General features: G+C 40.8%; 1 protein-coding gene and 1 pseudogene across 1 annotated transcript; both read right to left on the bottom strand.

The window, feature by feature from the left end:
• Positions 1 to 4,368: 4,368 nt before the first annotated feature.
• Positions 4,369 to 8,817, bottom strand: LOC119284921 (probable inactive purple acid phosphatase 1). The gene is made up of 12 exons (XM_037564108.1): positions 8,453 to 8,817; positions 8,140 to 8,231; positions 7,918 to 7,984; positions 7,706 to 7,828; positions 7,290 to 7,382; positions 6,803 to 6,932; positions 6,512 to 6,593; positions 6,268 to 6,400; positions 5,601 to 5,806; positions 5,376 to 5,501; positions 4,928 to 5,237; positions 4,369 to 4,834 (listed from the first exon to the last, which is right to left on the bottom strand). The coding sequence occupies exons 1-12, from the start codon at positions 8,636 to 8,638 to the stop codon at positions 4,529 to 4,531; spliced, it is 1,854 nt and encodes a 617-aa protein (XP_037420005.1). The 5' UTR covers positions 8,639 to 8,817; the 3' UTR covers positions 4,369 to 4,528.
• A 435-nt stretch (positions 8,818 to 9,252) lies between these two features.
• LOC119284920 lies at positions 9,253 to 17,923 on the bottom strand (annotated as a pseudogene).
• Between the last annotated feature and the right edge of the window lie 9,446 nt (positions 17,924 to 27,369).

Raw genomic sequence — 27,369 nt, 5'->3', positions numbered from 1 at the left:
CCTAGTCATGAGATTCAAAATTTTAAAACCGGTACATTATGTAGTAGTATAGATATAGATGTGTGATTGGGCGCTACTGTTGGCGACGTGCACATGCACTCGCGTGATGTTTCTGTCCGCCCAACAGTCACAGTGTCATACTGATATAGTGCTAATGGCTGACGTTGACAGTACATAATGGCTGGCGTTGACAGTGTTACATATTACGTGTCGGTGTTTGTGCTTTGCCGCGGACATGACCTTGTGTCAACACATCTAAGCTTTCAAAATTTTACAGGTTATCTACAGAGCCACCAGTTTAATTTGTACTGTACCCGGCCTACCCTACTTCCGCGCAACCATTTGGAGATGGCTGCATTTTCTTTTTTACGAACCGGGTTGGATGTGGGTTCAATGATAAGATTTATGAATTTTATTTTGTCAGCGTCCGATTGTTTTGAGCCGAGTGTTCTTTATTTATTTGTGCATTTCGTATGATGTTGTGAATGTGTGACACTTTGAGCTTAATGAATATGGATATGTCCATCATATGATGCTTACGCCGAGGAAATGCTCTCCTTTCAAAAAAGCAAAAACTATCAGAAGAAAAGTAAAATAGGAACCATTTTTCTAGGGTTTGGAAGACATGTCGCAGCTAGCTCTTTCCTTGAACCGAGGAAATATCTGGTGCACCAGAGCTTTTGGTGCTAATGGTACACCAAACTCACGTTGCACATCTTGAAATGTTCAAAAAATATCTAAAAACATTAGTACATTCACACAACATTAATGTAGGTTCATTCACACAAAAAAAAACATTAATGTAGGTTGTCACAAAAATTCATGTCCAAATTTAAAAAATAGCTCGGAAAACAAAAATGACAATTTCAACACTGAATAGGAGATAATATAAGTTGGACTTTAGATTTGGCCCATCGCCACAGTGATGTCTAATTTGTCATTTTTTGTATCTTAAGAAATGTTTCAAATTTTGATACAAAATTTATTAAAATGTTCTATGACAATCGATGCACTGGTAGCACCGGAAGTGCGGGTGCACCGGATACATCCCCCCCTTGGACCAGCCGGTGCAATGTGTTAATGGACCGACCCCTTTAGCGGTTTCCACTAATTCTTCCATTCCTTTGTTTTTTACGAGTGACACCCAGTTATCATATACCACGACGATTTTCTTCGTTTCTAGGCCAATAAGTTTTAAGCCTTTTTCTAAATGAAAATGTTTTTAAAATAAGAAAAAATACAATTCAACAAATGTTCTCAAATAGGGAATTTAAAAATGTTCACAATATGTAAAATATACATGTATTTTAGAAAAAATTTAAATTTAAAATATGTTTCCTTAATTTTATAAAACAATAAAACCTTGTCAAATTGATTTTTGGGGAATTTTCAAAAAAATCACAAAATTGAAAATTTGTTCATTGATTTATAAAATTCTTTAGAATGTTTACGAATTTTAAAAAAATATATTATTAAATTACATAAATGTTTTTAAAGGGTGAAAGTGAAAAACTGAAAAATAAAAATAAACATCAAAACTGAAAATCACAACAAAACGTCACAAAAAAAGGAAAAACTTGGGGAGGCCCGAGTTTGGCCGGCCCATTCATGTTGCAGGCTGCATGCTTGTTCAACATCACGGCCCCTACCATATGGCGAGGGTGTGTTTCCTATTCCGCAAGTAACGCGGTAAAGAGAGTCCCTATAGGACCGAAATCATTAGTGAAGGGTTGCCTCTTACAAAGGTCACTCTCACCTTCTCATGCGTTGACAAGTGAGACACTCTATTTTAGTCATTTGTCGCAATCTAGGAGTCCTCCCTTTTTTTGGTTTATTCGTTCATTCATAACGTTTTATATCTTGAATCATGCGTCCAAATCCCGAACCATTTTCACCGTTGGATTTCTTGCATCAAGATCTTTGAAACTAGATTCCATGTTAATAAGTTTCAACAAAAAAGGATCACAAAAAAGGGACACCGAGATTTTTTTTTGAAAAAATGATTAAAAAAAGTCAACCAAACCAATGAATGACAAAAATGGAAGACAAAGACAAAGCCGGAAGCACGGTTTTTCTTCCCGCCTTTTCGCCTTTTCAAGAAACACAACTCGCGGAAGCAAATCTTTGTCTGCACGAGAAACAAATTTGTGCTTCTTGTGGAAGCATTGTGCTTCTCGCGAAAGCAAATCTGTGCTTGTCATGAAAGCAAAGATCTTTTTCCTTTTTGAGAAGCACAACTGTGCTTTCCATGGAAACAAATTTGTGCCTTCACATGAAGCAAATTTGTCATTCTCGTGGAAACAAAGTTAAAAAAACAGTGAACTTCTTTTGTTAAAAACGTTGAACAAATTTGAAATACACAATGAACATTTGCAACACAGGTCAAAAAAAATTCATAATATGGGATGATCAGATTTCAAATACACAATGAACATTTTGTAGTATATGATGAACATTTTTGTAACACACGATGAACATTTTTGCAATGCAGGGTGGAGTTTTTCATGATAAAACGTGAACATTTTCTTAATCTATCATTAATATATTCATAGTGCACAATGAAATTTTAATATATTTTATTACGTTTGCATGTGTTTTGCCTGCCCATACTAATGTGTTTCTTAAGTAGTATAATTGTAGATAGATAGAGATAGAGAATATACAAAGGAAAGAAAAAAATAGGAGCAGAAATAGAAACGTAAAAGGAAAAAACTGAGAATAAATATAAAAACAAAAAACCGGAATAACTAGACTAAAACCTGGACAAATGGTGAAAAAAACAGAAGTGAAAACCCACAGAACAAAAACCCGCAGGAAACAGCAGCGAATGAAAACATCGCATGAACATGTACGTGGGCCAGCCCAACTGAAGGCTTGCTTCAGCGAAGCCATGACTATTTGCCGCCTGCGGGCGTAAAATGGGATTGACCCGCGGGCGATACATGTTTTTCTTTTGTGACAGCGCGGTGGATACAAGAGCAATTAATCGACGAGTACTCCTTTGGGAGCCTCTGTAAGGGTCACTTTTGGTTGGCTGGGGCGTGCCACTTGGTGCGCTCTCAGTCGTCGCCACGTGTCGCGTGCTGGACGCGATCTATGAATTTTACTTATTTATTTTTCTGTACGTGTTTTTAGCTTTTAGATGATTTTTTGTTTTTTCAGCTTTTCCGGTTTCCTCCCAGTTTTTCTTAGGTTCTGGAGAAAAACAAATTTGCACGAAAAAACATGTTTTCTTTCTTTTTCCTGCGAGAAACACATATTTGCTCTCGCGAGTTGTGCCTCTCAGAAAAAGGGGAAAATGTTTTGGCAACCACGAGAGGCACATATTTACTTCTCGTCAAGGTACATATTTTGATTACGTGAGTTGTGCCTCTCGGAGAAAGGAGAAAAGAGTTTTTTCTTTTTTTGTTTTTTCCGCGAGAGGCAGAGTTGTGCCTCTTGAAAATAAGGAAAAAAATGTATGTGTGTGTGTTCTTCGCGAAAGACACTGATTTATTTCAACTATGCCTCTCGAAAAAGAAAAAAACATATTTTTTTTCTTTCGCGCGAGACACGGATTTCCTTCTCGTGAAGGCGCACTATATGTGCATCATTTGTCCCAATCTGAAGAGGTGGGAGTAACCTTTGCAAAAAGTACACCATAATTAGTTAGTTATTTCGGGTTGATACATAAATGCACCCCGAGCGCTGGCACACTCTCAATGGGCTGGCCCATTTCTGGCTTTTCTTATGTCTTTTCCCTTCTCGTGAAGGCGCACTATATGTGCATCATTTGTCCCAATCTGAAGAGGTGGGAGTAACCTTTGCAAAAAGTACACCATAATTAGTTAGTTATTTCGGGTTGATACATAAATGCACCCCGAGCGCTGGCACACTCTCAATGGGCTGGCCCATTTCCGGCTTTTCTTATGTCTTTTCCCACCGGTGTTCGGATGGTCTAGAACTTTCCATGGAGAATTATACTGTGTCTTTTCTTTGTTGATTTTACAGGATTTTATTCTTATTCCATTTTTATAATGTTGAATATTTTTTGGAATCCGAGGAAAATTAACAAATCCGTGAAACATTTATGAAATATGGGAGTATTTTTCAAATTTGTGAACATGTTTTAAATTCGGAAACCTTTTTGAAAATTCACCAATGCTCTAGTTGGGAACATTTTTATAGTTCAGGAACGTTTTTAAAATTAATGAACGTGTTTTGAAACTTGGAACTTTTTTTAAATCCACGAACATTGTTTTGTATGATGGAATGTGTTTAATGTTTTCTTTAATCAGGGATATGAAAACATGTCAAAAAAATTTAATTCATGAACACTTTTATTTTAGTTCATTTTTAATAAGGGATTTTTTTTAAATATGGAAACACTTCAAGAAAATATCGAAACTCGAAACGCCTCTGCATGGGTTTCTCAGTCATCTATGAACTGAACACTGCATATCTATCCAAGTATCATCACGAGAACAAAATTGCATCCATCGATCCAACAACAACAACAGAGCCGAGCCGCAGCGAAAGGAGCGGCGCTCTAGGACGCCATGGTGGTGCTGGCGCAGTTGTCGACGCCGCAGGCAAGGACGTCGCGGTAGTCGCGCGAGACGGTGAAGCTGTCGCGCACGCTGCCGTCCCTGCTCCGCTTGTACTCCATGAGCAGTGTCGTGTGGTTGAAGGCCGTCAGCTTGGCGAACCCGTAGTCCAGGTCCTGCGCGTGGCTCCACCGCGCCCGCTCCGCCGTGTACTCCGCCAGGCTCGCCCCGCCGCCGCCCACCACCACGTGCGTCGTCGCCGTGAACGCGCCGCTGTACCGGTCCGACCCCTTGGCCACGCACACGTTCTGCATTCTCACAAAGACCCCTGCCGTGAGCTAGCGTGAGGACACCACGGCCACAGCCATGGACAGAGGCAGAGGCAGGGGCTAGCTGCGTACCTCGTAGACTGGGCACGTTCGCTCGTAGCCGTGGACGTGGCCATACATGGCGATGTCGACCCTGTACTTCTGCCAGAGGAGCTGGAGGCTCTCCCTCCCCATGGGCTCCTCCGTCGTCCCTTCGGCGCCGTAGAAGGTGGCCGACGAGTAGCCCAGGACGCGGTGGGCGAGGAAGATGAGCCACGGCTGCTTCTGCCGGTCCACGGACGACAAGCAGTGCTCGATGAACTTGTACTGCTCGGTGCCTGGCCGCCAGTCCAGCTCCGTGTTGGCTACGCAGAACCGGAACATCCCGTAGTCCGTCGAGTACCTACACAGAAGGTCGAAGGAAGGATCGATGATCATGAGTGCTGACTGTATGAGAAGAGATTCAAATGTGATTGGAGACATGTTCAGGTTTCATGTCATATCCTGAACAAATTCAGAAAGGAAGGAAATGCCAGCCTACCAGAACTGCTCACGGTTCTCTGCTGGCACATAGAACATGTTCTGAGCTGGCACGCCGCATTCACCGCCCGAGTCCAGAGTCCCATAAAAGGATCCTGATCCAGGCCAGTCTCTTTCGTGGTTACCGCTGCAAATGACAAATCATCAATATCATCAGAGAAGAACAGAGCCTACTTTGCTCCATCTTGTGTTTACCCCATTTTCTATTGTCACTAAGTTGGAGTACCTTGCCACCATGTAAGGTACTGTAGAAGCAATGGGTTCAACCTGTGCAGTGAACTGATCCCACTGTGACAGATAACCACTGGCGTAGCAGATGTCTCCGATATGCATCACCATATCGATATTCTTCAAGTCCTTAACTAGCTGGTAAGTTGTGTTGATTGAACCACGCTCAAAGTCATTGTATTCGTTTGAGCCATCAATCTCGGCCTGAGCAAAGAGTTCAATTGCCAGTGTTGAAGCCAGGCAGAAAAAATAAGCTCATCTATTTCCTCCTAACAAATTTCTCTTGTATTTTACGAAAAGTAGAACACAATTAATGTTCTTATTTTACTTTTTAGTACTTGTTACTTTAACTCAACATGGTAAAACTTAAGAAAACAGGTTTTTGCTAAGCCTAACTGAAAGTACAGCATGGATGCTGTGACAAAAAGGATTGGTACTCTTAACAACAATAAAACGCACATTCTTTCGTTATATACTTATATATTCATAGTTCAACTCGAGTGCAGATAAGACGGACCAGAAATCAACATATGCTAAAATGGCGTCTGCCATGAAATACTTCCATAGGCTAATCAGTAATCTAATAATTCTGCCCCATGCTCTTACAGCTTTTAATTTATTTTAAAATCGCAGAAATCATACTGGTGAAGTGGCACAGAACTCACCTTGCCCAAATCTCCAAATATGACAACACGTTGCAAAGAATCCTCCCCAGGATAGGGAGGTGCTTTGAAGCTATTCTGACGTCCCCAAACAATTTGACCATTGAATAGCCGATGGCCAATCCTGTACGTGTACCTGAAATTTGCACTCGCCTGTAAATCTCCGAGGTGCTTGCACTTGTACAATTGAATAGCTAATACTAGGAGCACATGTGCAAATAGACCAAGCTTATGAACACTAATTTACTTAAGATTAGGCCATAGGTCCTTGAGGAAGCTTGTATGTATGAAACCAGGATCGCGCCATCCAACTGTCCTAGCAGGTGGGCCTGTTGTAAAATCATAATAAAACACTATGTCATATGCCTTATGGGCTTAATCAGAAGGTACGTGTTAATCGTGCTTCATTCAGAACTCTGCCATGCTATATACAATAAGAACTGTTCGGCAATTATAATCTTCTTTCAATACAATTTTCTGTTTTGTTTCAGACCTTATAAAGATGTTAGTTCCGTTATACATGGTAAGAGTTACTGACCACACATAGTGTCGCGACTGAACGTAAGGGTGCCTGCAGGAGAAAGGATTTGGATTTGCCCTTGTATGCCCCATTCAACAAACGGTGTAGCCTCCTTCGTACTATATCCACTTGTCCATGTCACTGTCATCTAGCATCAAGTCATTTAACATCAATCAAGAAACTCTGAAAATATGGTACAGTATAATTTACAGAAGCGCTAGGAACATATTTCTTCAAGAAACTTTGAAGACAAAGAACAATTCTGAACATAAAACCTACAAGTACTACCCTAAATGAGAACTATCTGAAAGACATTAAATTCCTGTTTCAGTCGCTCTGAAATTCCAGCTCCTTTGTGTATAGCTTTTGTTACAGAAACGGTGAAAGTAATAAGCTAGATTTCTCATCTATTTGCATTTGGTGTTTTTTTCCTCCTTATGTCACAATATACAATGTTCAGTTTATACCCATTCATTAATGAAATATTTAAGGAAATGGTACTTACTTCATCCCAGGACTTTCCTTGTGCCAAGCGTGGGTACACAGGAGCCTTCGGGTTTGCGAAAGTTATGCTATTTGAACGTGTGATAAGCTTCGGCTGTTATATTATATAGAAAAGATGCAAGTAGCCATGTTAGAGCAAGCACTATTTAAAAGTCATGGCACTAATAAAAAATGAGAAGGCTAAAATAAATATTACTCCAGTGTATCTCAGCTGAAACGGCATTAACTGTCATGGTCTAAGAAAAGAAAAACAGCATTGGCTATCAATCTACCATGCACAAAATCAGAGTGATCACTCTTCAACTCTTTCCCCCAGAAAAAAAAATGAACGATGTTCAGTTCCAACTTCCAACACCCTGTGGTTCAGCGTAGTGAGCTGAGCTCCGATATGAACAAACAAGGAGCATTCGTACTTACATTTGAGAGTCCTCCAGAAAACAATGCGAATGATATATCACTCCTCTGATTAATTATCTGAAGCCTCAAGGACCCCTTTCCGGTCTTCGCATAGTCGGACGTCGTATAGTTTGCATATTGGAACTGCCAAAGATGATACCTCATTATTCAGCATATGTTAAAAATGTTCCGAGGTCACACACGGAGGAAGAATCGCGGAGAATGACACCAACCTTAATAGGAGCCGTGCACAAAAGAGGGGCCTCGACCCATTGGTTCTCCGACGGGCAAATGGAGTCACTGATAAATACAGCAAAACGAATCTGTGAGTAAGCCAGTGTCCAATCCATCAAACTTTTCTGCTCTCTTAATGAAGCCCTTCAATTCAGCAACGAGAAGCGGAGAAGAATAAACTGTCACACAAGGGCAAATCATGGTCAAGGTGTGCATCTTACCTGAAATTAGCAGGGGAAAAGACCCCAATCCAGTCATCCTTGGATGGCTTGGGGTTGTTAAATCCGATGGTCACCCATTCTTGGTCCTGCCCCTGTAACAAATGTGGTGCAGCCGATTAATCTGACAGTGTATCGACTGCTTCAGTCAAATGTGACCCTTTGGTTCTCTATCTATCAGCAGCTACAGTCGTACTGGTACTGATACTGATTGACCAAATTTAATTCTAGATGGGACCAAAATGCTCAAGCTCTGGACCTCATGCGCATGGTGCTCGCGGGGCGGGAAGAAGGAACGATGGTGGGGAAAGCTCACCTGCAGGCCGAGGAGCAGCGGCGAGACGTCGACGGAGGCGCCCGGATGGATCGCCAAGGTGGCCCGGTGGATGCCGATCTTCGACAGCGGCTGCTCGCCGCCGGCAGCGGCCAACACGGCGGCGCTGAAGGCGGCCAGCAGATGCACCAGCGCCGCCACCATCGTCGTTCCCGGCGGCGACTTCATCCCTAGAGCTCACAGACCGCCAGCAGCACACTATAAATATATATACTGATGATACTAATAGGGGAAGCGAGTCAATAGTTTTATGGAGCAGAATATCAGCAGATGGCCCGAGGAACGAGTGACGTCTAAGCTAAGCCATAGACAAAAGAAAGTTCAGACGTTCACAAAAGGAAGAAGAGAGGTAAAGATGAGAACAACGCTCAGGTGCCGTGCCATGTGTTCAGGGTCGCGTAAAACTTTCTTTATCCGTCTTGGAACTGAACTGTTTCGTGTCGTACCAAACTCGTATTCCAAACGGCAAACAGAGGCTTTATGCAGCTGTAAGGCCGCCGTCGTGTGTGAATAGATTATATTATACTCCCTCCGTTCCAAAATAGATGACTTTAATACAAAGTTGAGTCATCTATTTTGGAACGGAGGGAGTATTTGATTGTACACAGTTTATAAAAAGGTACTCCCTTTGTTCCGAATTACTTGTCTTAGATTTGTCTAAATACGGATGTATCTAGCACTAAAATGAGTCTAGATACATCCGTATCTAGACAAATCCAAAACAAATAATTTAGAACGGAGGGAGTAGTACAATGCTAACAGCACCTAAACACATATAAACATATCGAAAGAATACTCAAGGAACCATGCTCATTACTGACTGCACTTCAGATGGGAAAATCACGTGTATCCAGATCAGGGGTATCTGTTGACCTGATAACACTGATACAAAATGACAAGCTCAACGACTTGTTGCGTTGAGAAAATGCATCAGGACAGGTAATTAAGCTGTCTACCTGCATTTCCAATTCACCGCACTAGTGTTACCCACAGTACAGTTACATTACACGCTCATTCTCGCACAGACCAAAACGGCTTCTGCCCTGAACTGGGAGCTGTATTCCCTCCAGGCACGCTAGTCGTCGTCCTCTTCATCATCATCCCCGTAGTCCATAAGCTTCAGCAGAGTATCTGAAAATGGATGCAGAGATAATATAAGCTTACAGAAGTTAGATTAGCTCTATATACAAAAGGTTATATCATGGTTCTCCTCTATTACCGGAAACAGATGCACTGCTTGGCTTTTCCTCTTTAGGCTCCTTCGGAGGTGGTGCAGCAGAACTCGATCTCGGAGGCGCCAGCAGCTCCTTTACAGCTGAATGCCTGTTCTCATTTCTTAACACTTCATTTGAAGGGAACTTAGGTGGTGGCGGAGGCATGCTCCTGGGCGGTGGCGGTGGCATGCTATTGGGATATGGCAGTGACATGTTCTTGGGTGGTGGTGGTGGCGGCATGCTAGTGTATACAGATGGATGAGATGGATGTGGATCTTGTGGAAGTATCCTATTTGATCCAGGCTGAACTTTCATTGTAGCTGCAACCGATGAACTGTTCATTTTACCTAGATCATCTAAACCTGTCTTAACAAATTTGGACCCCTGTTGTGAGTTCTGGAAACATGAAACAAAAACACTTTCCCATCAAATTCCTTTGCATTGAATTAAATTAAAGCATATTAATGGTAAAATGCAAAAGAAGGATGAAATCAGCAACTACTGTCCACAAACAGCACCACCAGTGCATAAATACATGAATTATATCGAATTGCAGCACAGGTAAACATGACATATGGAAAACCATTAATCATGCCGACTTAGCAAGTTGGGGACGGCAATGTTTGTACAACTAAGAAAATAAGGAAAGCTTCCCTATAAGTGTCTAATAAAGCCATTTCGTTCTAAACAAAAAATAGTAAAATTTGTACTAGTTATTATATACTGTGACTAAGCGAGCAAGTTTTCTAAATGCAGAACTGTAGGCATTTTCTCAGAGGAATAAAGTGGAGCTTAACCAGATTAATACCAATACCTATTAAGGAAACCGTATCAGCCAAGAATGCCATATTGCTAGCGATGTTAATAGTCATTTGCTGAAGCGTATGGTAGCAATGTTAATTGTCATTTAATGAAGTCTGCATGCTGGCAGCAACAGATTGAAAACAAGGGTACTTTGCATTAGCAACAAGAAAATAGAAGTAATCATCCAATTCACAAGCAGAATAACCCTGCATATCTTATCAGCAAAACACCATCGCGATTGCAAACTCCAACTTGGAATAAACCCTGTAGGAAAAAAGAACACATATAGATCTATTACCACCCTGCGAGCTTCAGACATGGTCAGAGAAAATACCTGGAATGAAATTATATGTTAGAAGCAGATAAGACGGTCCAAAAAAATGAATATGTGAATCTGGCAGTCATCAACTTACAAGTTACAATAGTTTTTAGCTATATGAAATGTAAAGTTCCCCTACATTGCAGGAACTGAAATTGCTTAATGAAAAAGCAAATTTCACAAATCTATTTGTGTGGTCCATTTCCAGTTTAAAACAAGAAAAATATAACATGAAGTGCTATTGTTATTTTCAAAGTTTTCAAACTATTCAAGTGTGGTCAGTGTTATCAGATACAATATCCTATGGCAAACTGCAGAACATTGCTATTTTGCACCAGAAACTCCTTAATAATCAAAAGTGTGTCTCTAGTTTAAACTCTGTAGGTGCTACAATGTTAACATCACTTTCTTAATATAACATGCTGAAATCACATTTAAGATTAGGATGATGCAAAGATTTGATAAAGATTTCATAAAATCAAGATATACAACAAACAAAATTCATACGGGTTCTCCACTAGCAATATTTGCCTTGAATTCGTGTAGATAAGACATCAGATAGTGATCTTATCAAAGATGGCACAAGGTAAGCTGGAAAAGGTGAGCCACTGAGAACAGTTCAACTAGGGTGGTAATGTGGGGATAGACATGGAGAGGAAGGGGCGAGCAGTGGGGGTGAATGATGGATGGGGAATTTTTCTGAGGGGTAGACTGAAGGCTGCAAGAGATTGGCTTGGGAAGAGTGTAGCTGTGATCAAATATCAAGTCCAAGATGTAGCAGTTGAATCAGTTCAAATAATCCGCACCTGAAGATCTGCTGTTGGCAGTTCCTGGAATTTCCTCCTCTGAGCGTTTATCTGCCTCCAACTTTGTACTTGTGTTCACACTTGTCGTCATGCTTGCTGATGTGGATGCCACTGGAATAACCTGAGTTGTCGAAGATGAAGCATGCTTGAGTGTTAATGCCACCTGCTGCAATGGAGTTGCCTGGGGATAGATGTCTCCATAGCCATTGTAAAGAGCCCCATGATTTGCTGCTTGACTAGGATAGATCAGGTTACTGGGTGGGAGAATCCCGGAATAAGTTGGCGCCCCAGATTGAAGTGTCACTGAAGGGGCAGCTATGGGAGAAGTAACTCCAGTAGGGGCAAAGGAATGTGATGCTCCAGTTGACACACACATGTCTGATGTTCCCGAGGTGTGCACACCAGTCAACAGTTGCTGAGCAGGTGGAACAGCACCATATACTTTTGAAGAAGAAATTCTGTCATACAAAAAACATAGTGAGAATATATGCCAAGACATTTCTAATTTCTTGCTTCGCTGATGTTGTAAGCTAGATACTGTGTTAACTGGTACAAGTACATTAATAGAGTCATATTCTTACAGTATTCCAAAGGATAAACTAACAGAATCACAAGTGAGTTAGTCATTAATCATAGCATATAAGTACAGTAAAGTATGAATATTATTGCATTATGCTAGTCAGCAAATCGATCCCATTGGTTTGGTAGAAATAGAATGCAAAATTGTTCTGATGTAGCCAGAGAAACAAATAAAACTATTAAGGGGATTAAACCTGGTCAAAATATACAGACCTGGAAGCGCCAAGTTCCGCTGCTATTGTATCTAGAAGGTTTTCTGCTAAAACCTTTGCAGCTTCTAGGCTCTTCAAATGCACACCTGATAGGTGCATGTGCAGAGGTTGCTGTGATGCTGCAATAGACATTACGAGATAAATACAGGCTTGCAAGATACAAATTTCCAGAAGCTACTACAAATCACCAACCTTCAGCATGACAATTGCCAAGGTTCCCTGAATCTTTTCCTCTTAGTACAACAGTGACCCCTGTTTCATTCATAATGTGATTTATGTACTGATCCTGCATAAACAAATCAGAAGCACCAGCAGAACAAGAACAGTTTTTCCCATCCGATTGGGATGTCAGAGAAAGCATTCACAATTAGTTCTTTTTTCAACAAAGAGGAAATAAAACAAGACTATTGACAAATAAAAGAGGGATATCAAGAATAACATGATTAAATTTAACCAGTGTCGCTTATCGTTTTCCAAGAACATACATTTGGTCCACGGATGCGAGCTGCAACGTTCAATGATGGATCTGCGTCAAAACCCAAAAAGATTGAGGCGCTAAAAGGAACAGCCTGTGAAATAAGAAGGAAGGTGTTAATCTAGTAACGAAAATTTTATTACATAGTAATACCATAACTATTTTACAGCTGATTCTCGCCTCCAAAAAAGAAGGGAAGACTTGAACTGTGCCATGAAAAGATCCTAAATCTAGGACAGTGCTATGGGAAGGTTCTGCTCTGTTAGTTGTAAAGGTTAGGGATCTGATCCTAACCTAAGCCTTTAATACATCAAATTTTTCGGGTGCTTCAGAATCATGGATGGGATAAATGTAAGAAGTCATCCATGAAAGTGACAAAGCGTCGAATCCATCCGCATATTTCACGGGAAAAGTACCACAGATGTCATTGTGAAACAACAACAACAACAAAGCCTTTAGTCCCAAACAAGTTGGGGTAGGCTAGAGGTGAAACCCATAAGATCTCACAACCAACTCATGGCTCTGGCACATGGATAGCAAGCTTCCACGCACCCCTGTCCATAGCTAGCTCTTTGGTGATACTCCAATCCTTCAGGTCTCTTAACGGACTCCTCCCATGTCAAATTCGGTCTACCCCGCCCTCTCTTGACATTCTCCGCACGCTTTAGCTGTCCACTATGCAACGGAGCTTCTGGAGGCCTGCGCTGAATATGCCCAAACCATCTCAGACGATGTTGGACAAGCTTCTCTTCAATTGGTGCTACCCCAACTCTATCTCGTATATCATCATTCCGGACTCGATCCTTCCTTGTGTGGCCACACATCCATCTCAACATACGCATCTCCGCCACACATAACTGTTGAACATGTCACCTTTTAGTCGGCCAACACTCAGCGCCATACAACATTGCGGGTCGAACCGCCGTCCTGTAGAACTTGCCTTTTAGCTTTTGTGGCACTCTCTTGTCACAGAGAATGCCAGAAGCTTGGCGCCACTTCATCCATCCGGCTTTGATTCGATGGTTCACATCTTCATCAATACCCCCATCCTCCTGCAGCATTGACCCCAAATACCGAAAGGTGTCCTTCTGAGGTACCACCTGGCCATCAAGGCTAACCTCCTCCTCACACCTAGTAGTACTGAAACCACACATCATGTACTCGGTTTTAGTTCTACTGAGCCTAAACCCTTTCGATTCCAAGGTTTGTCTCCATAACTCTAACTTCCTATTTACCCCCTAGCACCACATCATCCGCAAAGAGCATACACCATGGGATATCTCCTTGTATATCCCTTGTGACCTCATCCATCACCAATGCAAAAAGATAAGGGCTCAAAGCTGACCCCTGATGCAGTCCTATCTTAATCGGGAAGTCATCAGTGTCGACATCACTTGTTCGAACACTTGTCACAACATTATCGTACATGTCCTTGATGAGGGTAATGTACTTTGCTGGGACTTTGTGTTTCTCCAAGGCCCACCACATGACATTCCGCGGTATCTTATCATAGGCCTTCTCCAAGTCAATGAACACCATATGCAAGTCCTTCTTTTGCTCCCTATATCTCTCCATAAGTTGTCGTACCAAGAAAATGGCTTCCATGGTCGACCTCCCAGGCATGAAACCAAACTGATTTTTGGTCACGCTTGTCATTCTTCTTAAGCGGTGCTCAATGACTCTCTCCCATAGCTTCATTGTATGGCTCATTAGCTTAATTCCACGGTAATTAGTACAACTCTGAACATCCCCCTTGTTCTTGAAGATTGGTACTAATATACTCCGTCTCCATTCTTCTGGCATCTTGTTTGCCCGAAAAATGAGGTTGAAAAGCTTGGTTAGCCATACTATCGCTATGTCCCCGAGACCTTTCCACACCTCAATGGGGATACAATCAGGGCCCATCGCCTTGCCTCCTTTCATCCTTTTTAAAGCCTCCTTGACCTCAGACTCCTGGATTCGCCGCACAAAACGCATGCTGGTCTCATCAAAGGAGTCGTCCAGTTCAATGGTAGAACTCTCATTCTCCCCATTGAACAGCTTGTCGAAGTACTCCCGCCATCTATGCTTAATCTCCTCGTCCTTCACCAAGAGTTGGCCTGCTCCGTCCTTGATGCATTTGACTTGGCCAATATCCCTCGTCTTCCTCTCTCGGATCTTGGCCATCTTATAGATGTCCCTTTCACCTTCCTTCATGCCTAACCGTTGGTAGAGGTCCTCATATGCCCGACCCCTTGCTTCACCAACAGCTCGCTTTGCGGCCTTCTTCGCCATCTTGTACTTCTCTATGTTGTCTGCACTCCTATCCAGGTATAGGCGTTTGAAGCAATCTTTCTTCTCTTTAATCGCCTTCTGGACATCATCAATTCAAAATGTCATTGTGAATTAATTCAAAATGTTTTGTGCTTCTAGTTGCTCCTTTCGCGATTGTTCTAACATATTTTCCCTTTATACAATCAATATACATTGGCTTGGAAGTCATAAAGTCTAATGAATGAAGAATTACTTAACGAGATTTCCATCCTCCCTCTCTGAATGTAACCTAAACAGCAGTGCCACAATTTCGATGAAGGATCAACGCTTTTCTTTATTTTATGGCTACCGTTATTATCACATATACATTCACAGCTTATCAATTTTTTCTTGGTATTTTTTTCATTTGCACGATGCATCCTTTTCCAGCAAAAGGAGCCAATGAAAGGCCATAGAGCGATATTTCCCCAAATGATGCAATCTTTGTAAGTATTTAGCTGCATAACTTCTTAAGCTGTGTTTTCCTAATCAGAAGATCTATTATCGGCACATACCTGAAAAATCAACACTGGAAATGATTTACATACTTACATTTACTCAGCAAACATTGTAACAAGCATCATCCATATATCTGAGTATTTAATGTTATGCCAACACTTGCATTCTATCAATACAAATCGACATAAATGCGGACAAAGGATGAGTTCAGAAAATAATTAGACCGAGTACTAACAAATGCCGTAAATAACGCACGATGTACTGTTCTATTAGGTGTTTTCCGTCCACTAAATTATCAAGTTAAGCAGACTGAGATATGAAGGAGAGACCTGTCTGTTGCTCTGGATAGAAGGGAAATTGGCTGATGTGGCTTCTGGCATTTGGCCATGTTTCAAGATGTCCTCGATCATTGAGGCTGCAAGATCAACTGCTTTAATGCGCTCAGCGGTATCTTTTAGCTAAAGCGGGAAAAAGGTTAGTTTGTCATTATCTAACTCTAACTAGAAAGTAGTTAAAAAATGCTGCTATGTGTAAGCCATTGTAATTGTTTAGTTCTATAGTAACAGAAAAATATGATAATAACACTTATATAATGAATAGAGGAAGTCATTACACAGATAGAGTGTACTGTGCCAAGAACACAGGCATGGTGCATCCCGCATCACCACAAGTTACAAAACTAGTATATTATCTTCAAATATTACCATTGGCACTACTACTGCTTCATGACAATTAACACGAAAAGACATATAATATGAGCGCCCTAACTAAGCAGAATTCAGACAGTTATGAACTTAAGTCCTGACCCTTGCAAAGCATTTACAGTTGAACAAATAACAGGCAATCTGAACTTGACAATTTCGAATTTCAAAATGATGGTAACCCATCAACATGTCCGTACTGAGTCCAATTTGACACAAAACAAAAAAAAGACAATGACATAACAGAACGTGGAGAATAAATTACAAACTTGCAACAAGATTGAACAGATATTATATAGCCCCTCGAAACAGTGATTAATAGTATTGTATTGGACTGTAAAGGTTGCAACATGGTAATTTCTTCAGCTTCCAGAGAACTTTCCCACAGAAAGGTAGACTACAAAGCAGTTGAAGTTTACTCCAGGAATAACAGAAAATCAAAGAAGTGAAGTGGAACTTTAAGATATCATCGTGTGGGCATTATTTACCTGAGATCCTGCAGAGATATGTAGATAGAGTGGCTTCTCGCCATCAGGCTGTCCATTAGGAGGATGGTATTTTCCCCTGGGCGGGTCAAATAAATATCAGAAAGGCATCGTCCCAAGTCAATAATGAGTGGACACCAATTGTGCATGTCAGGATACCTTGTAATGATGACAGTGCATGTGCATCTTTGAATCTGTTGAGTATCAAGCAAGCGGTTATTACCTTTATTGTCAAGAAACTGATTTTCACAGAAGAAGAACATCACAGTCACGATTGTTTCGTGGTTACTGATTTACCTCGTCCTGTGTTTGCCGCTTCGTGAGCTTATATCGCACAGATGGATCAGCGTCATTTATAACAACTTCTCGTGCTATAAGCTCATCCGGTAGTTTTGCCTGAGGCGACAAGAAACACTAGATAGTAAATATGTGTGCCCAGATAATACATAGACTAGATTGCTCATATGGGGACTGGGGACTGTATCATGGAAGACAGACCTGACTTAATTTCTGAATCGCAGCAGCAGCACTCTGAAGCACCGATGGAGCGAGCTGCGGCGGCAAAGCATAAGGGGCGGCAGGATACGCAGTAGTGCCAGGGAATTGAACGCCGGCCAGAGCTGCGACGTTCAACACGGGCAGTCCCGCAGCAGCAGCAGCAGCCGCAGCCGCGGCGACCAAGTCCTCTGCGGGCTGATCCCACTTCCTCTTCTTCCTGACAGGCAACCGCACACGTTTCAGCCCAGCCCTCACATCGCGCAACTATGGCCTCCGATGGAGAAATACGGGCGGCGCGAATTTTTTTGCGGCCGACGGTGGAAGGAGGGGAACAGCGCTAGGCGCCGAACGGATCTCCAGGGTTCGGGAGCTTCGGAAATCGGAGAAGTAGCGGGGACAAGAAGCTCATACCTCTGCTTGGTCGCGGTGGGGGGCTCGTCTGAGGCCCTGGAAATGCGCTCCTCCGTCATGGACGCTCGGTCGCCGGCGGGTGGCCTCGAGGTTGGGACGAGCCGGACGAGACGGGCGCGAGACGGCGGCGGTGATGGGGTGGATGCGTGCGGCCGACGAGATGACTGGATTGGGGAAAACCGACTTGGGCTGGGTAGGGCTGTACAGTAGCGGGCCCTATGGTTGGATGCGTGCGGCCGACGAGATGGCTGAATCTGGTTTGTACTGCTCTGGATTTGTCAACGAGTTTGGATTTTAAGTTTTCTTCGAAAAGATTCGCTTGATTTTTTTGTTAATCTCTCCTTTCATTCTTTTTCGGTACACTAGTTAATACTCCCATCCGTTCCGAATTATTCCCTCCGTTCCGAATTACTTGTCGCACGTATGGATGTATCTAGATGTATTTTAGTTCTAGATACATCCATTTCAGCGACGAGTAATTTGGAACGGAGGGAGTACTTGTCTTGGATTTGTCTAGATACGGATGTATCTAGACTCATTTTAGTGCTAGATACCTTCGTATCTAGACAAATCTAAGACAAGTAATTCGGAACGGAGGGAATATATATATATATTCTATTGATTCAATATCAATCGTGTTTACCTTATACTTTTAGATCCTTGTGTGGCGCTATTCAAAAAATTAGCCATTCTTCCTCCTCCTCCAGCCACTATATCTGCCCCTCTGCTACCTCTTGAGTTTGCGTTGGTTTCCCTAAAAAGGAAGGGATGATGCAGCAGAGTAGCGTAAGTATTTCCCTCGGTTTTTGAGAACCAAGGTATCAATCCAGTAGGAGCCCACGCTCAAGTCCCTCGTACCTGCACAAAGCGATACATACTCGCAACCAACGCGATTAGGGGTTGTCAAGCCCTTCACGGTCACTTACGAGAGTGAGATCTGATAGATAGAATATTTTTGGTATTTTTGATATAAAGATGCAAAGTAAAAAGTAAAGGCAAAGTAAATAGCAAAATAATATAAAAGTGATGGAGATTGATATGATGAGAGTAGACCCGGGGCCATAGGTTTCACTAGTGGCTTCTCTCAAGAGCATAAGTATTCTACGGTGGGTGAACAAATTACTGTTGAGCAATTGATAGAATTGTGCATAATTATGAGAATATCTAGGCATGATCATGTATATAGGCATCACGTCCGTGACAGGTAGACCGAAACGATTCTGCATCTACTACTATTACTCCACTCATCGACCGCTATCCAGCATGCATCTAGAGTATTAAGTTAAAAACAGAGTAACGCCTTAAGCAAGATGACATGATATAGAGGGATAAATTCATGCAATATGAAATAAACCCTGTATTGTTATCCTCGATGGCAACAATACAATACGTGCCTTGCTGCCCCTTCTGTCACTGGGTAAGGACACCGCACGATTGAACCCAAAGCTAAGCACTTCTCCCATGACAAGAACTACCAATCTAGTTGGCCAAACCAAACGGATAATTCGAAGAGACTTGTAAAGATAACCAATCATACATAAAAGAATTCAGAGAAGATTCAAATATTATTCATAGATAGACTTGATCATAAACCCACAATTCATCGGTCTCAACAAACACACCGCAAAAAGAAGATTACATCGAATAGATCTCCACGAGAGAGGGAGAGAACTTTGTATTGAGATTCAAAGAGAGAGAAGAAGCCATCTAGCTACTAACTATGGACCCGAAGGTCTGAGGTAAACTACTCACACTTCATCGGAGAGGCTATGATGATGTAGAAGCCCTCCGTGATGACGGCCCTCTTCCGGCGGAGCTCCGAAACAGGCCCCAAGATGGGATCTCATGGATACAGAAAGTTGCGGCGGTGGAATTAGGTTTTTGGCTCCTGTTCTGATCGTTTGGGGGTACGTGTGTATATATAGGAGGAAGAAGTACGCCGGAGGAGCAACGAGGGGCCCACGAGGCAGGGGGCGCGCCCTAGGGGGGCGCCCCTACCCTCGTGACCGCCTCTTTTGTTCCTTGGAGCAGGGTCCAAGTCTTCTGGATCACGTTCGGTGAGAAAATCACGTTCCCGAAGATTTTATTCCGTTTGGACTCCGTTTGATATTTCGTTTCTTCGAAACACTGAAATAGGCAAAAAACAGCAATTCTGGGCTGGGCCTCCGGTTAATAGGTTAGTCCCAAAAATAATATAAAAGTGGAAAATAAAGCTCAATATAGTCCAAAACAGTAGATAATATAGTATGGAGCAATCAAAAATTATAGATTCCTGCTCGTCCTCGAGTAGGTAAATGATAAAAAGAGAATTTTTGATGCGGAGTGCTACTTGTCATAATTTCAATGCAAATCTTCCTAATTGTGGTATGAATATTTAGATTAGGAAGATTCAAGACAAAAGTTTATATTGACATAGAAAATAATAATACTTCAAGCATACTAATAAAGCAATTATGTATTCTCAAAATAACATGGCCAAAGAAAGTTATCCCTACAAAATCATATAGTCTGGCTATGCTTCATCTTCACCACACAAAGTATTTAAATCATGCACAACCCCGATGACAAGCCAAGCAATTGTTTCATACTCTAACTTTCTCAAAACTTTTTCAATCTTCATGCAATACATGAGCGTGAGCCATGGACATAGCACTATAGGTGGAATAGAATGATGGTTGTGAAGAAGACAAAAAGGAGAAGATGGTCTCACATCAACTAGGCGAATCAACGGGCTATGGAGATGCCCATCAATAGATATCAATGTGAGTGAGTAGGGATTGCCATGCAACGGATGCACTAGAGCTATAAATGTATGAAAGCTCAACAAAAGAAACTAGTGGGTGTGCATCCAACTTGCTTGCTCATGAAGACCTAGGGCAATTTGAGGAAGCCCATAGTTGGAATATACAAGTCAAATTCTATAACGTAAAATTCCCACTAGTATATGGAAGTGACAACATATGAGACTCTCTATATGAAGAACATGGTGCTACTTTGAAGCACAATATATGAGACTCGCTATATCATGGTGCTACTTTGAACCACAAGTGTGGAAAAAGGGATAGTAACATTGCCCTTTTTTTATTTATTATTATTTTTTGGGCCTCTTTTTTTTTCTTTAGCCTTTTTCTTTTTTGGGGACAATGCTCTATTAAATGATGATCATCACACCTCTATTTATTTACAACTCAATTATTACAACTCGATACTAAAACAAAGTATGACTCTATATGAATGCCTCCGGCGGTGTACCGGGATATGCAATGAATCAAGAGTGACAAGTATGAAAGAATTATGAATGGTGGTTTTGCCACAAATACTATGTCAACTACATGATCATGCTAAGCAATATGACAATGATGGATATGTCATGCTGAACTAGATGGTGGAAAGTTGCATGGCAATATATCTCGGAAGGGCTATGGAAATGCCATAATAGGTAGGTATGGTGGCTGTTTTGAGGAAGGTATATGGTAGGTGTATGATACCGGTGAAAGGTGCGCGGTATTAGAGAGGCTAGCAAAGGTGAAAGGGTGAGAGTGCGTATAATCCATGGACTCAACATTAGTCATAAAGAACGCATATACTTATTGCAAAAATCTAGAAGTTATCAAAGCAAAGTACTACGCGCATGCTCCTAGGGGGATAGATTGGTAGGAAAAGTTCATCGCTCATCCCCGACCGCCACTCATAAGGAAGACAATCAATAAACAAATCATGCTCCGACTTCGTTACATAACGGTTCACCATACGTGCATGCTACGGGAATCACAAACTCTAACAAAAGTATTCTTTAAATTCGCAACTACTCAACTAGCATGACTTTAATATTATCACCTCCATATCTCAAAACAATCATCATGCTTCAATCTTTTCTTAGTATTCAACACACTCAAAAAAAAGTTTCGCAAATCTTGAATACCAAGCATATTATTATCAAGCAAATTACCATGCTAGTAAGAGACTCTCAAAATAATTTAAGTGAGGCATGAGAGATCAATAGTTTCTTTAAAACGAATCCACCACCATGCTCTAAAAGATCTAAGTGAAGCACATAGAGCAAAATTATAACGCTCAAAAGATATAAGTGAAGCACATAGAGTATTCTATCAAATTTTAATTCATGTATGGCTCTCTAAAAATGTGTGTACAGCAAGGATGATTGTGAAATACTAAGATAAAAAGACACAAATAATACAAGACACTCCAAGCAAAACACATATCATGTTGGTGAATAAAAATATAGCTCCAAGTAAATTACCGATGAAAGTGGACGAAAAGAGGGGATGCCTTCCGGGGCATCCCCAAGCTTTGCCTTTTTGGTGTCCTTGGATTATCTTGGGGGTGCCATGGGCATCCCCAAGCTTAGTCTCTTGCCACTCCTTGTTCCATGATCCATCAAAAGTATTCATCCAAAACTTGAAAACTTCACAACACAAAACTCAAGATAGAAAACTCGTGAGCTCCGTTAGCGAAAGAAAACAAAAGACCACTTCAAGGTACTGTAATGAACTCATTCTTTATTTATATTGGTGTTAAACCTACTGTATTCCAACTTCTCTATGGATTATAAACTATTTTACTAGCCATAGATTCATCAAAATAAGCAAACAACAAACAAAAAATAGAATCTGTCAAAAACAAAACAGTTTGTAGTAATCTGTAGCTAGCGCAAGATCTGGAACCCCAAAAATTCTAAAATAAATTGCTGGAAGTGAGGAATTTATCTATTAATCATCTGCAAAAATAATTAACTAAATAGCACTTTTCAAATAAAAATGATAGCAGTTCTCATAAGCGCTAAAGTTTCTGTTTTTACAGCAAGTTCAACAAGACTTTCCCCAAGTCTTCCCAACGGTTCTACTTGGCACAAACACTAATTAAACACAAAAACACAACCTAAACGGAGGCTAAATAATTTATTTATTACTAAACAGGAGCAAATAACAAGGAATAAAAATAAAATTGGGTTGCCTCCCAACAAGCGCTATCGTTTAACGCCCCTAGCTAGGCATAACGAGCAAGAATAGATCTAGGTATTGCCATCTTTGGTAGGCAATCCATAAGTGGCTCTCATGATAGTTTCATATGGTAATTTTATTTTCTTTCTTGGAAAGTGTTCCATGCCCTTTTTTAATGGAAATTGAAATCTAATATTCCCTTCCTTCATATCAATAATCACACCAACCGTTCTAAGGAAAGGTCTACCAAGAATAATAGGGCAAGAAGGATTGCAATCTATATCAAGAACAATGAAATCTACGAGCACATAATTCCTATTTGCAACAATAAGAACATCATTAATTCTTCCCATAGGTTTATTAATAGTGGAATCCGCAAGATGCAAGTTTAGAGAGCAATCATCAAAATTATGGAAATCTAGTAAATCACACAAAGTCTTGGGAATAGTAGAGACACTAGCACCCAAATCACACAAAGCATAAAACTCGTGATCTTTAATTTTAATTTTAATAGTTAGCTCCCACTCATCATAGAGTTTTCTAGGGATAGAAACTTCCAACTCAAGTTTTTCTTCATAAGATTGCATCAAGGCATCAACAATATGTTTGGTGAAGACTTTATTTCGACTATAAGCATGTGGAGAATTTAGCACGGATTGTAACAAGGAAATACAATCAATCAAAGAGCAATCTTCATAATTAAATTCCTTGAAATCCAATATAGTGGGTTTAGCAACATCTAGATTTTTATTTCTTTCCATCAAGATTATAATTTCCATCAACAATATTTTTGTTTCCAATATAGTGGGTTTAGCAACATCTATAGTGGGTTTAGCAAATCCAATATAGTGGGTTTAGCAACAAGGAAATACACTCCGAATTTTTAGAACGCCTTCTAGGTAAAGGAAGATCATATTCAGTTTCATCAAGATTCATATTGCAAAACAAAGATTTAATTGGAGACACATCAATAACTTTTAGATTTTCATCATTACTTTCATAGGAATTGGAAGAACACGCTTTAATAAAGGCATATTTGGAAGCACGCATCCTAGCGGTTCTTTTTTTACACTCATCAATTGAAATTCTCATGGCTTTAAGAGACTCATTAATATCATGTTTAGGTGGAATAGATCTAAGTTTCAAAGCATCAACATCAAGAGCAATTCTATCAACGTTCCTAGCCAAATCATCAATCTTAAGCAATTTTTCTTCAATCATAGCATTAAAATTCTTTTGCGAAGAAATAAATTCTTTAATATTAGATTCAAAATCAGAGGGTATCTTATTATAATTTCCATAAGAGTTGTTGTAGGAATTCCCATAATTATTAGAAGGATTACTAGGATATGGCCTAGGATTAAAATTCCCTCTATAAGCGTTGTTACCAAAATTATTCCTACCAACAAAATTCACATCCATAGATTCATTGTTATTCTCAATCAAAGTAGAGAAAGGCATATCATTAGGATCAGAAGAAACACTCTTAGAAGCAAATAATTTCATAAGTTCATCCATCTTTCCACTCAACACATTAATTTCTTCTATCACATGCACTTTTTTATTAGAAGTTCTTTCAGTATGCCATTGAGAATAATTAACCATAATATTATCTAGGAGTTTAGTAGCATCTCCTAAAGTGATTTCCTCCCGCGGTCGAATCTAAAAGATTTCTAGAAGCAAAATTCAATCCGGCATAAAAAATTTGTATAATCATCCACAAATTCAAACCATGAGTAAGCAATTACGTATCATTAATTTCATTCTCTCCCAAGCTTGTGCAACATGTTCATGATCAAGTTTTTTAGAGTTCATAATATCGTTTCTAAGAGAGATGATCTTAGCGGGAGGAAAATACTTAGAGATAAAAGCATCTTTGCACTTGTTCCATGAATCAATACTATTCTTAGGCAAAGACGAAAACCAAGCTTTAGCACGATCTCTAAGCGAAAAAGGAAATAGCTTCAATTTAACGACATCGTTATTGACATCTTTTTTCTTTTGCATATCACATAAATCAACGAAGCTATTCAGATGAGTAGCGGCATCTTCACTAGGAAGGCCGGCGAATTGATCTTTCATAACAAGATTAAACAAAGCAGTATTAATTTCACAAGATTCAGCATCGGTAAGAGGAGCAATCGGAGTGCCAAGGAAATCATTATTATTGGTATTGGTGAAGTCACACAATTTGGTAGTATCTTGAGCCATCGCGACAAACAAGCAATCTAACACACGAGCAAACAAAAAGCAAGCAGACAAAAGAGGCAAACAGAGAGGGAGGATAGAGAGAGAGGGCAAATAAAACGGCAAGGGTGAATTGGGGGGAGAGGAAAACGAGAGGCAAATGGCAAATAATGTAATGAGAGAGATAGGGATTATGATGGGTACTTAGTATGTTGACTTTTTGCGTAGACTCCCCGGCAACGGCACCAGAAATCCTTCTTGCTACGTCTTGAGCTTGTGTTGGTTTTCCCCGAAGAGGAAGGGATGATGCAGCAGAGTAGCGTAAGTATTTCCCTCAATTTTTGAGAACCAATGTATCAATCCAGTAGGAGCCCACGCTCAAGTCCCTCGTACCTGCACAAAGCGATAGCTACTCGCAACCAACGCGATTAGGGGTTGTCAAGCCCTTCACGGTCACTTACGAGAGTGAGATCTGATAGATAGAATATTTTTGGTATTTTTGATATAAAGATGCAAAGTAAAAAGTAAAGGCAAAGTAAATAGCAAAATAATATAAAAGTGATGGAGATTGATATGATGAGAATAGACCCGGGGGCCATAGGTTTCACTAGTGGCTTCTCTCAAGAGCATAAGTATTCTACGGTGGGTGAACAAATTACTGTTGAGCAATTGATAGAATTGTGCATAATTATGAGAATATCTAGGCATGATCATGTATATAGGCATCACGTCCGTGACAAGTAGACCGAAACGATTCTGCATCTACTACTATTACTCCACTCATCGACCGCTATCCAGCATGCATCTAGAGTATTAAGTTAAAAACAGAGTAACGCCTTAAGCAAGATGACATGATGTAGAGGGATAAATTCATGCAATATGAAATAAACCCCATATTGTTATCCTCGATGGCAACAATACAATACGTGCCTTGCTGCCCCTTCTGTCACTGGGTAAGGAAACCGCAAGATTGAACCCAAAGCTAAACACTTCTCCCATGGTAAGAACTACCAATCTAGTTGGCAAAACCAAACGGATAATTCGAAGAGACTTGCAAAGATAACCAATCATACATAAAAGAATTTAGAGAAGATTCAAATATTATTCATAGATAGACTTGATCATAAACCCACAATTCATCGGTCTCAACAAACACACCGCAAAAAGAAGATTACATTGAATAGATCTCCACGAGAGAGGGGGAGAACTTTGTATTGAGATTCAAAGAGAGAGAAGAAGCCATCTAGCTACTAACTATGGACCCGAAGGTCTGAGATAAACTACTCACACTTCATCGGAGAGGCTATGATGATGTAGAAGCCCTCCGTGATGACGGCCCTTTTTTGGCGGAGCTCCGGAACAGGCCCCAAGATGGGATCTCATGGATACAGAAAGTTGCAACGGTGGAATTAGGTTTTTGGCTCATGTTCTCATCGTTTGGGGGTACGTGTGTATATATAGGAGGAAGAAGTACGCCGGAGGAGCAACGAGGGCCCACGAGGAAGGGGGGCGCGCGCTAGGGGGGGCGCCCCCCCTCGTGACCGCCTCTTTTGTTCCTTAGAGCAGGATCCAAGTCTCCTGGATCACGCTCGGTGAGAAAATCACGTCCCGAAGATTTTATTCCGTTTGGACTCTGTTTGATATTCCGTTTCTTCGAAACACTGAAATAGGCAAAAAACATCAATTCTGGGCTGGGCCTCCGGTTAATAGGTTAGTCCCAAAAATAATATAAAAGTGGAAAATAAAGCCCAATATAGTCCAAAACAGTAGATAATATAGCATGGAGCAATCAAAAATTATAGTTACGTTGAAGACGTATCACCCTCCCATCCCCATCCCGGTAACTTCAAGAGATATTTAACATGCACTATCAAAATCATGTAATCTATGCTATGTTCGGGGATGAAAAAGTTAGCATACGAGAGAGTTAGTACAATTACATGTGCATGTGTTGGAGTTGTCATAACAATAATATTAGCACCTTTGACTAACCAAAATCACAAATATAGAAGGGTGTTTTGCAATTTGAGATCATAGGCAATTGAGTTTTGTAATTTAAGATTGTGGGTAATGGAGTTTTGTGTTTTCTAATAGTACATCAAATTTCACTAATATAGTGTAACTCACAACCAATAAACTTATCAAACGACTGCCAAGAGAATTCCATGCCCATGTCCTTTAGGCTAGCAAGGTAGTATAGGGTCACCAGGTTGCCGGTGCCACGGACTAGCACAAGGGTGGTGCATAAAAGCACCCAAGTCCTCGCGCCGGTCATAGTGTCATCGTTCCTCGTCTTCTGAAATACATATATAGTTTCTTTATTGAAGCCCTTGTCCCATCTCGATAAATCAAGAGCTCCACGGACCTTGTCTCCGATGGGACATTAAAAACAAATTGCATTGTGCCGCTCATAAACAATATAGTCTTCTTTTATGACAGAAAAAAACAGAAGACGTGTGTCACTTAGGGAAAAAACATTCCGAGAGGAAAGGAAAC

This window comes from Triticum dicoccoides, chromosome 4A (genome assembly GCF_002162155.2).
Source record: "Triticum dicoccoides isolate Atlit2015 ecotype Zavitan chromosome 4A, WEW_v2.0, whole genome shotgun sequence".
In the NCBI taxonomy this organism is placed as follows: domain Eukaryota; kingdom Viridiplantae; phylum Streptophyta; class Magnoliopsida; order Poales; family Poaceae; genus Triticum; species Triticum dicoccoides.
This window is presented reverse-complemented; position numbering and strand designations above follow the sequence as displayed.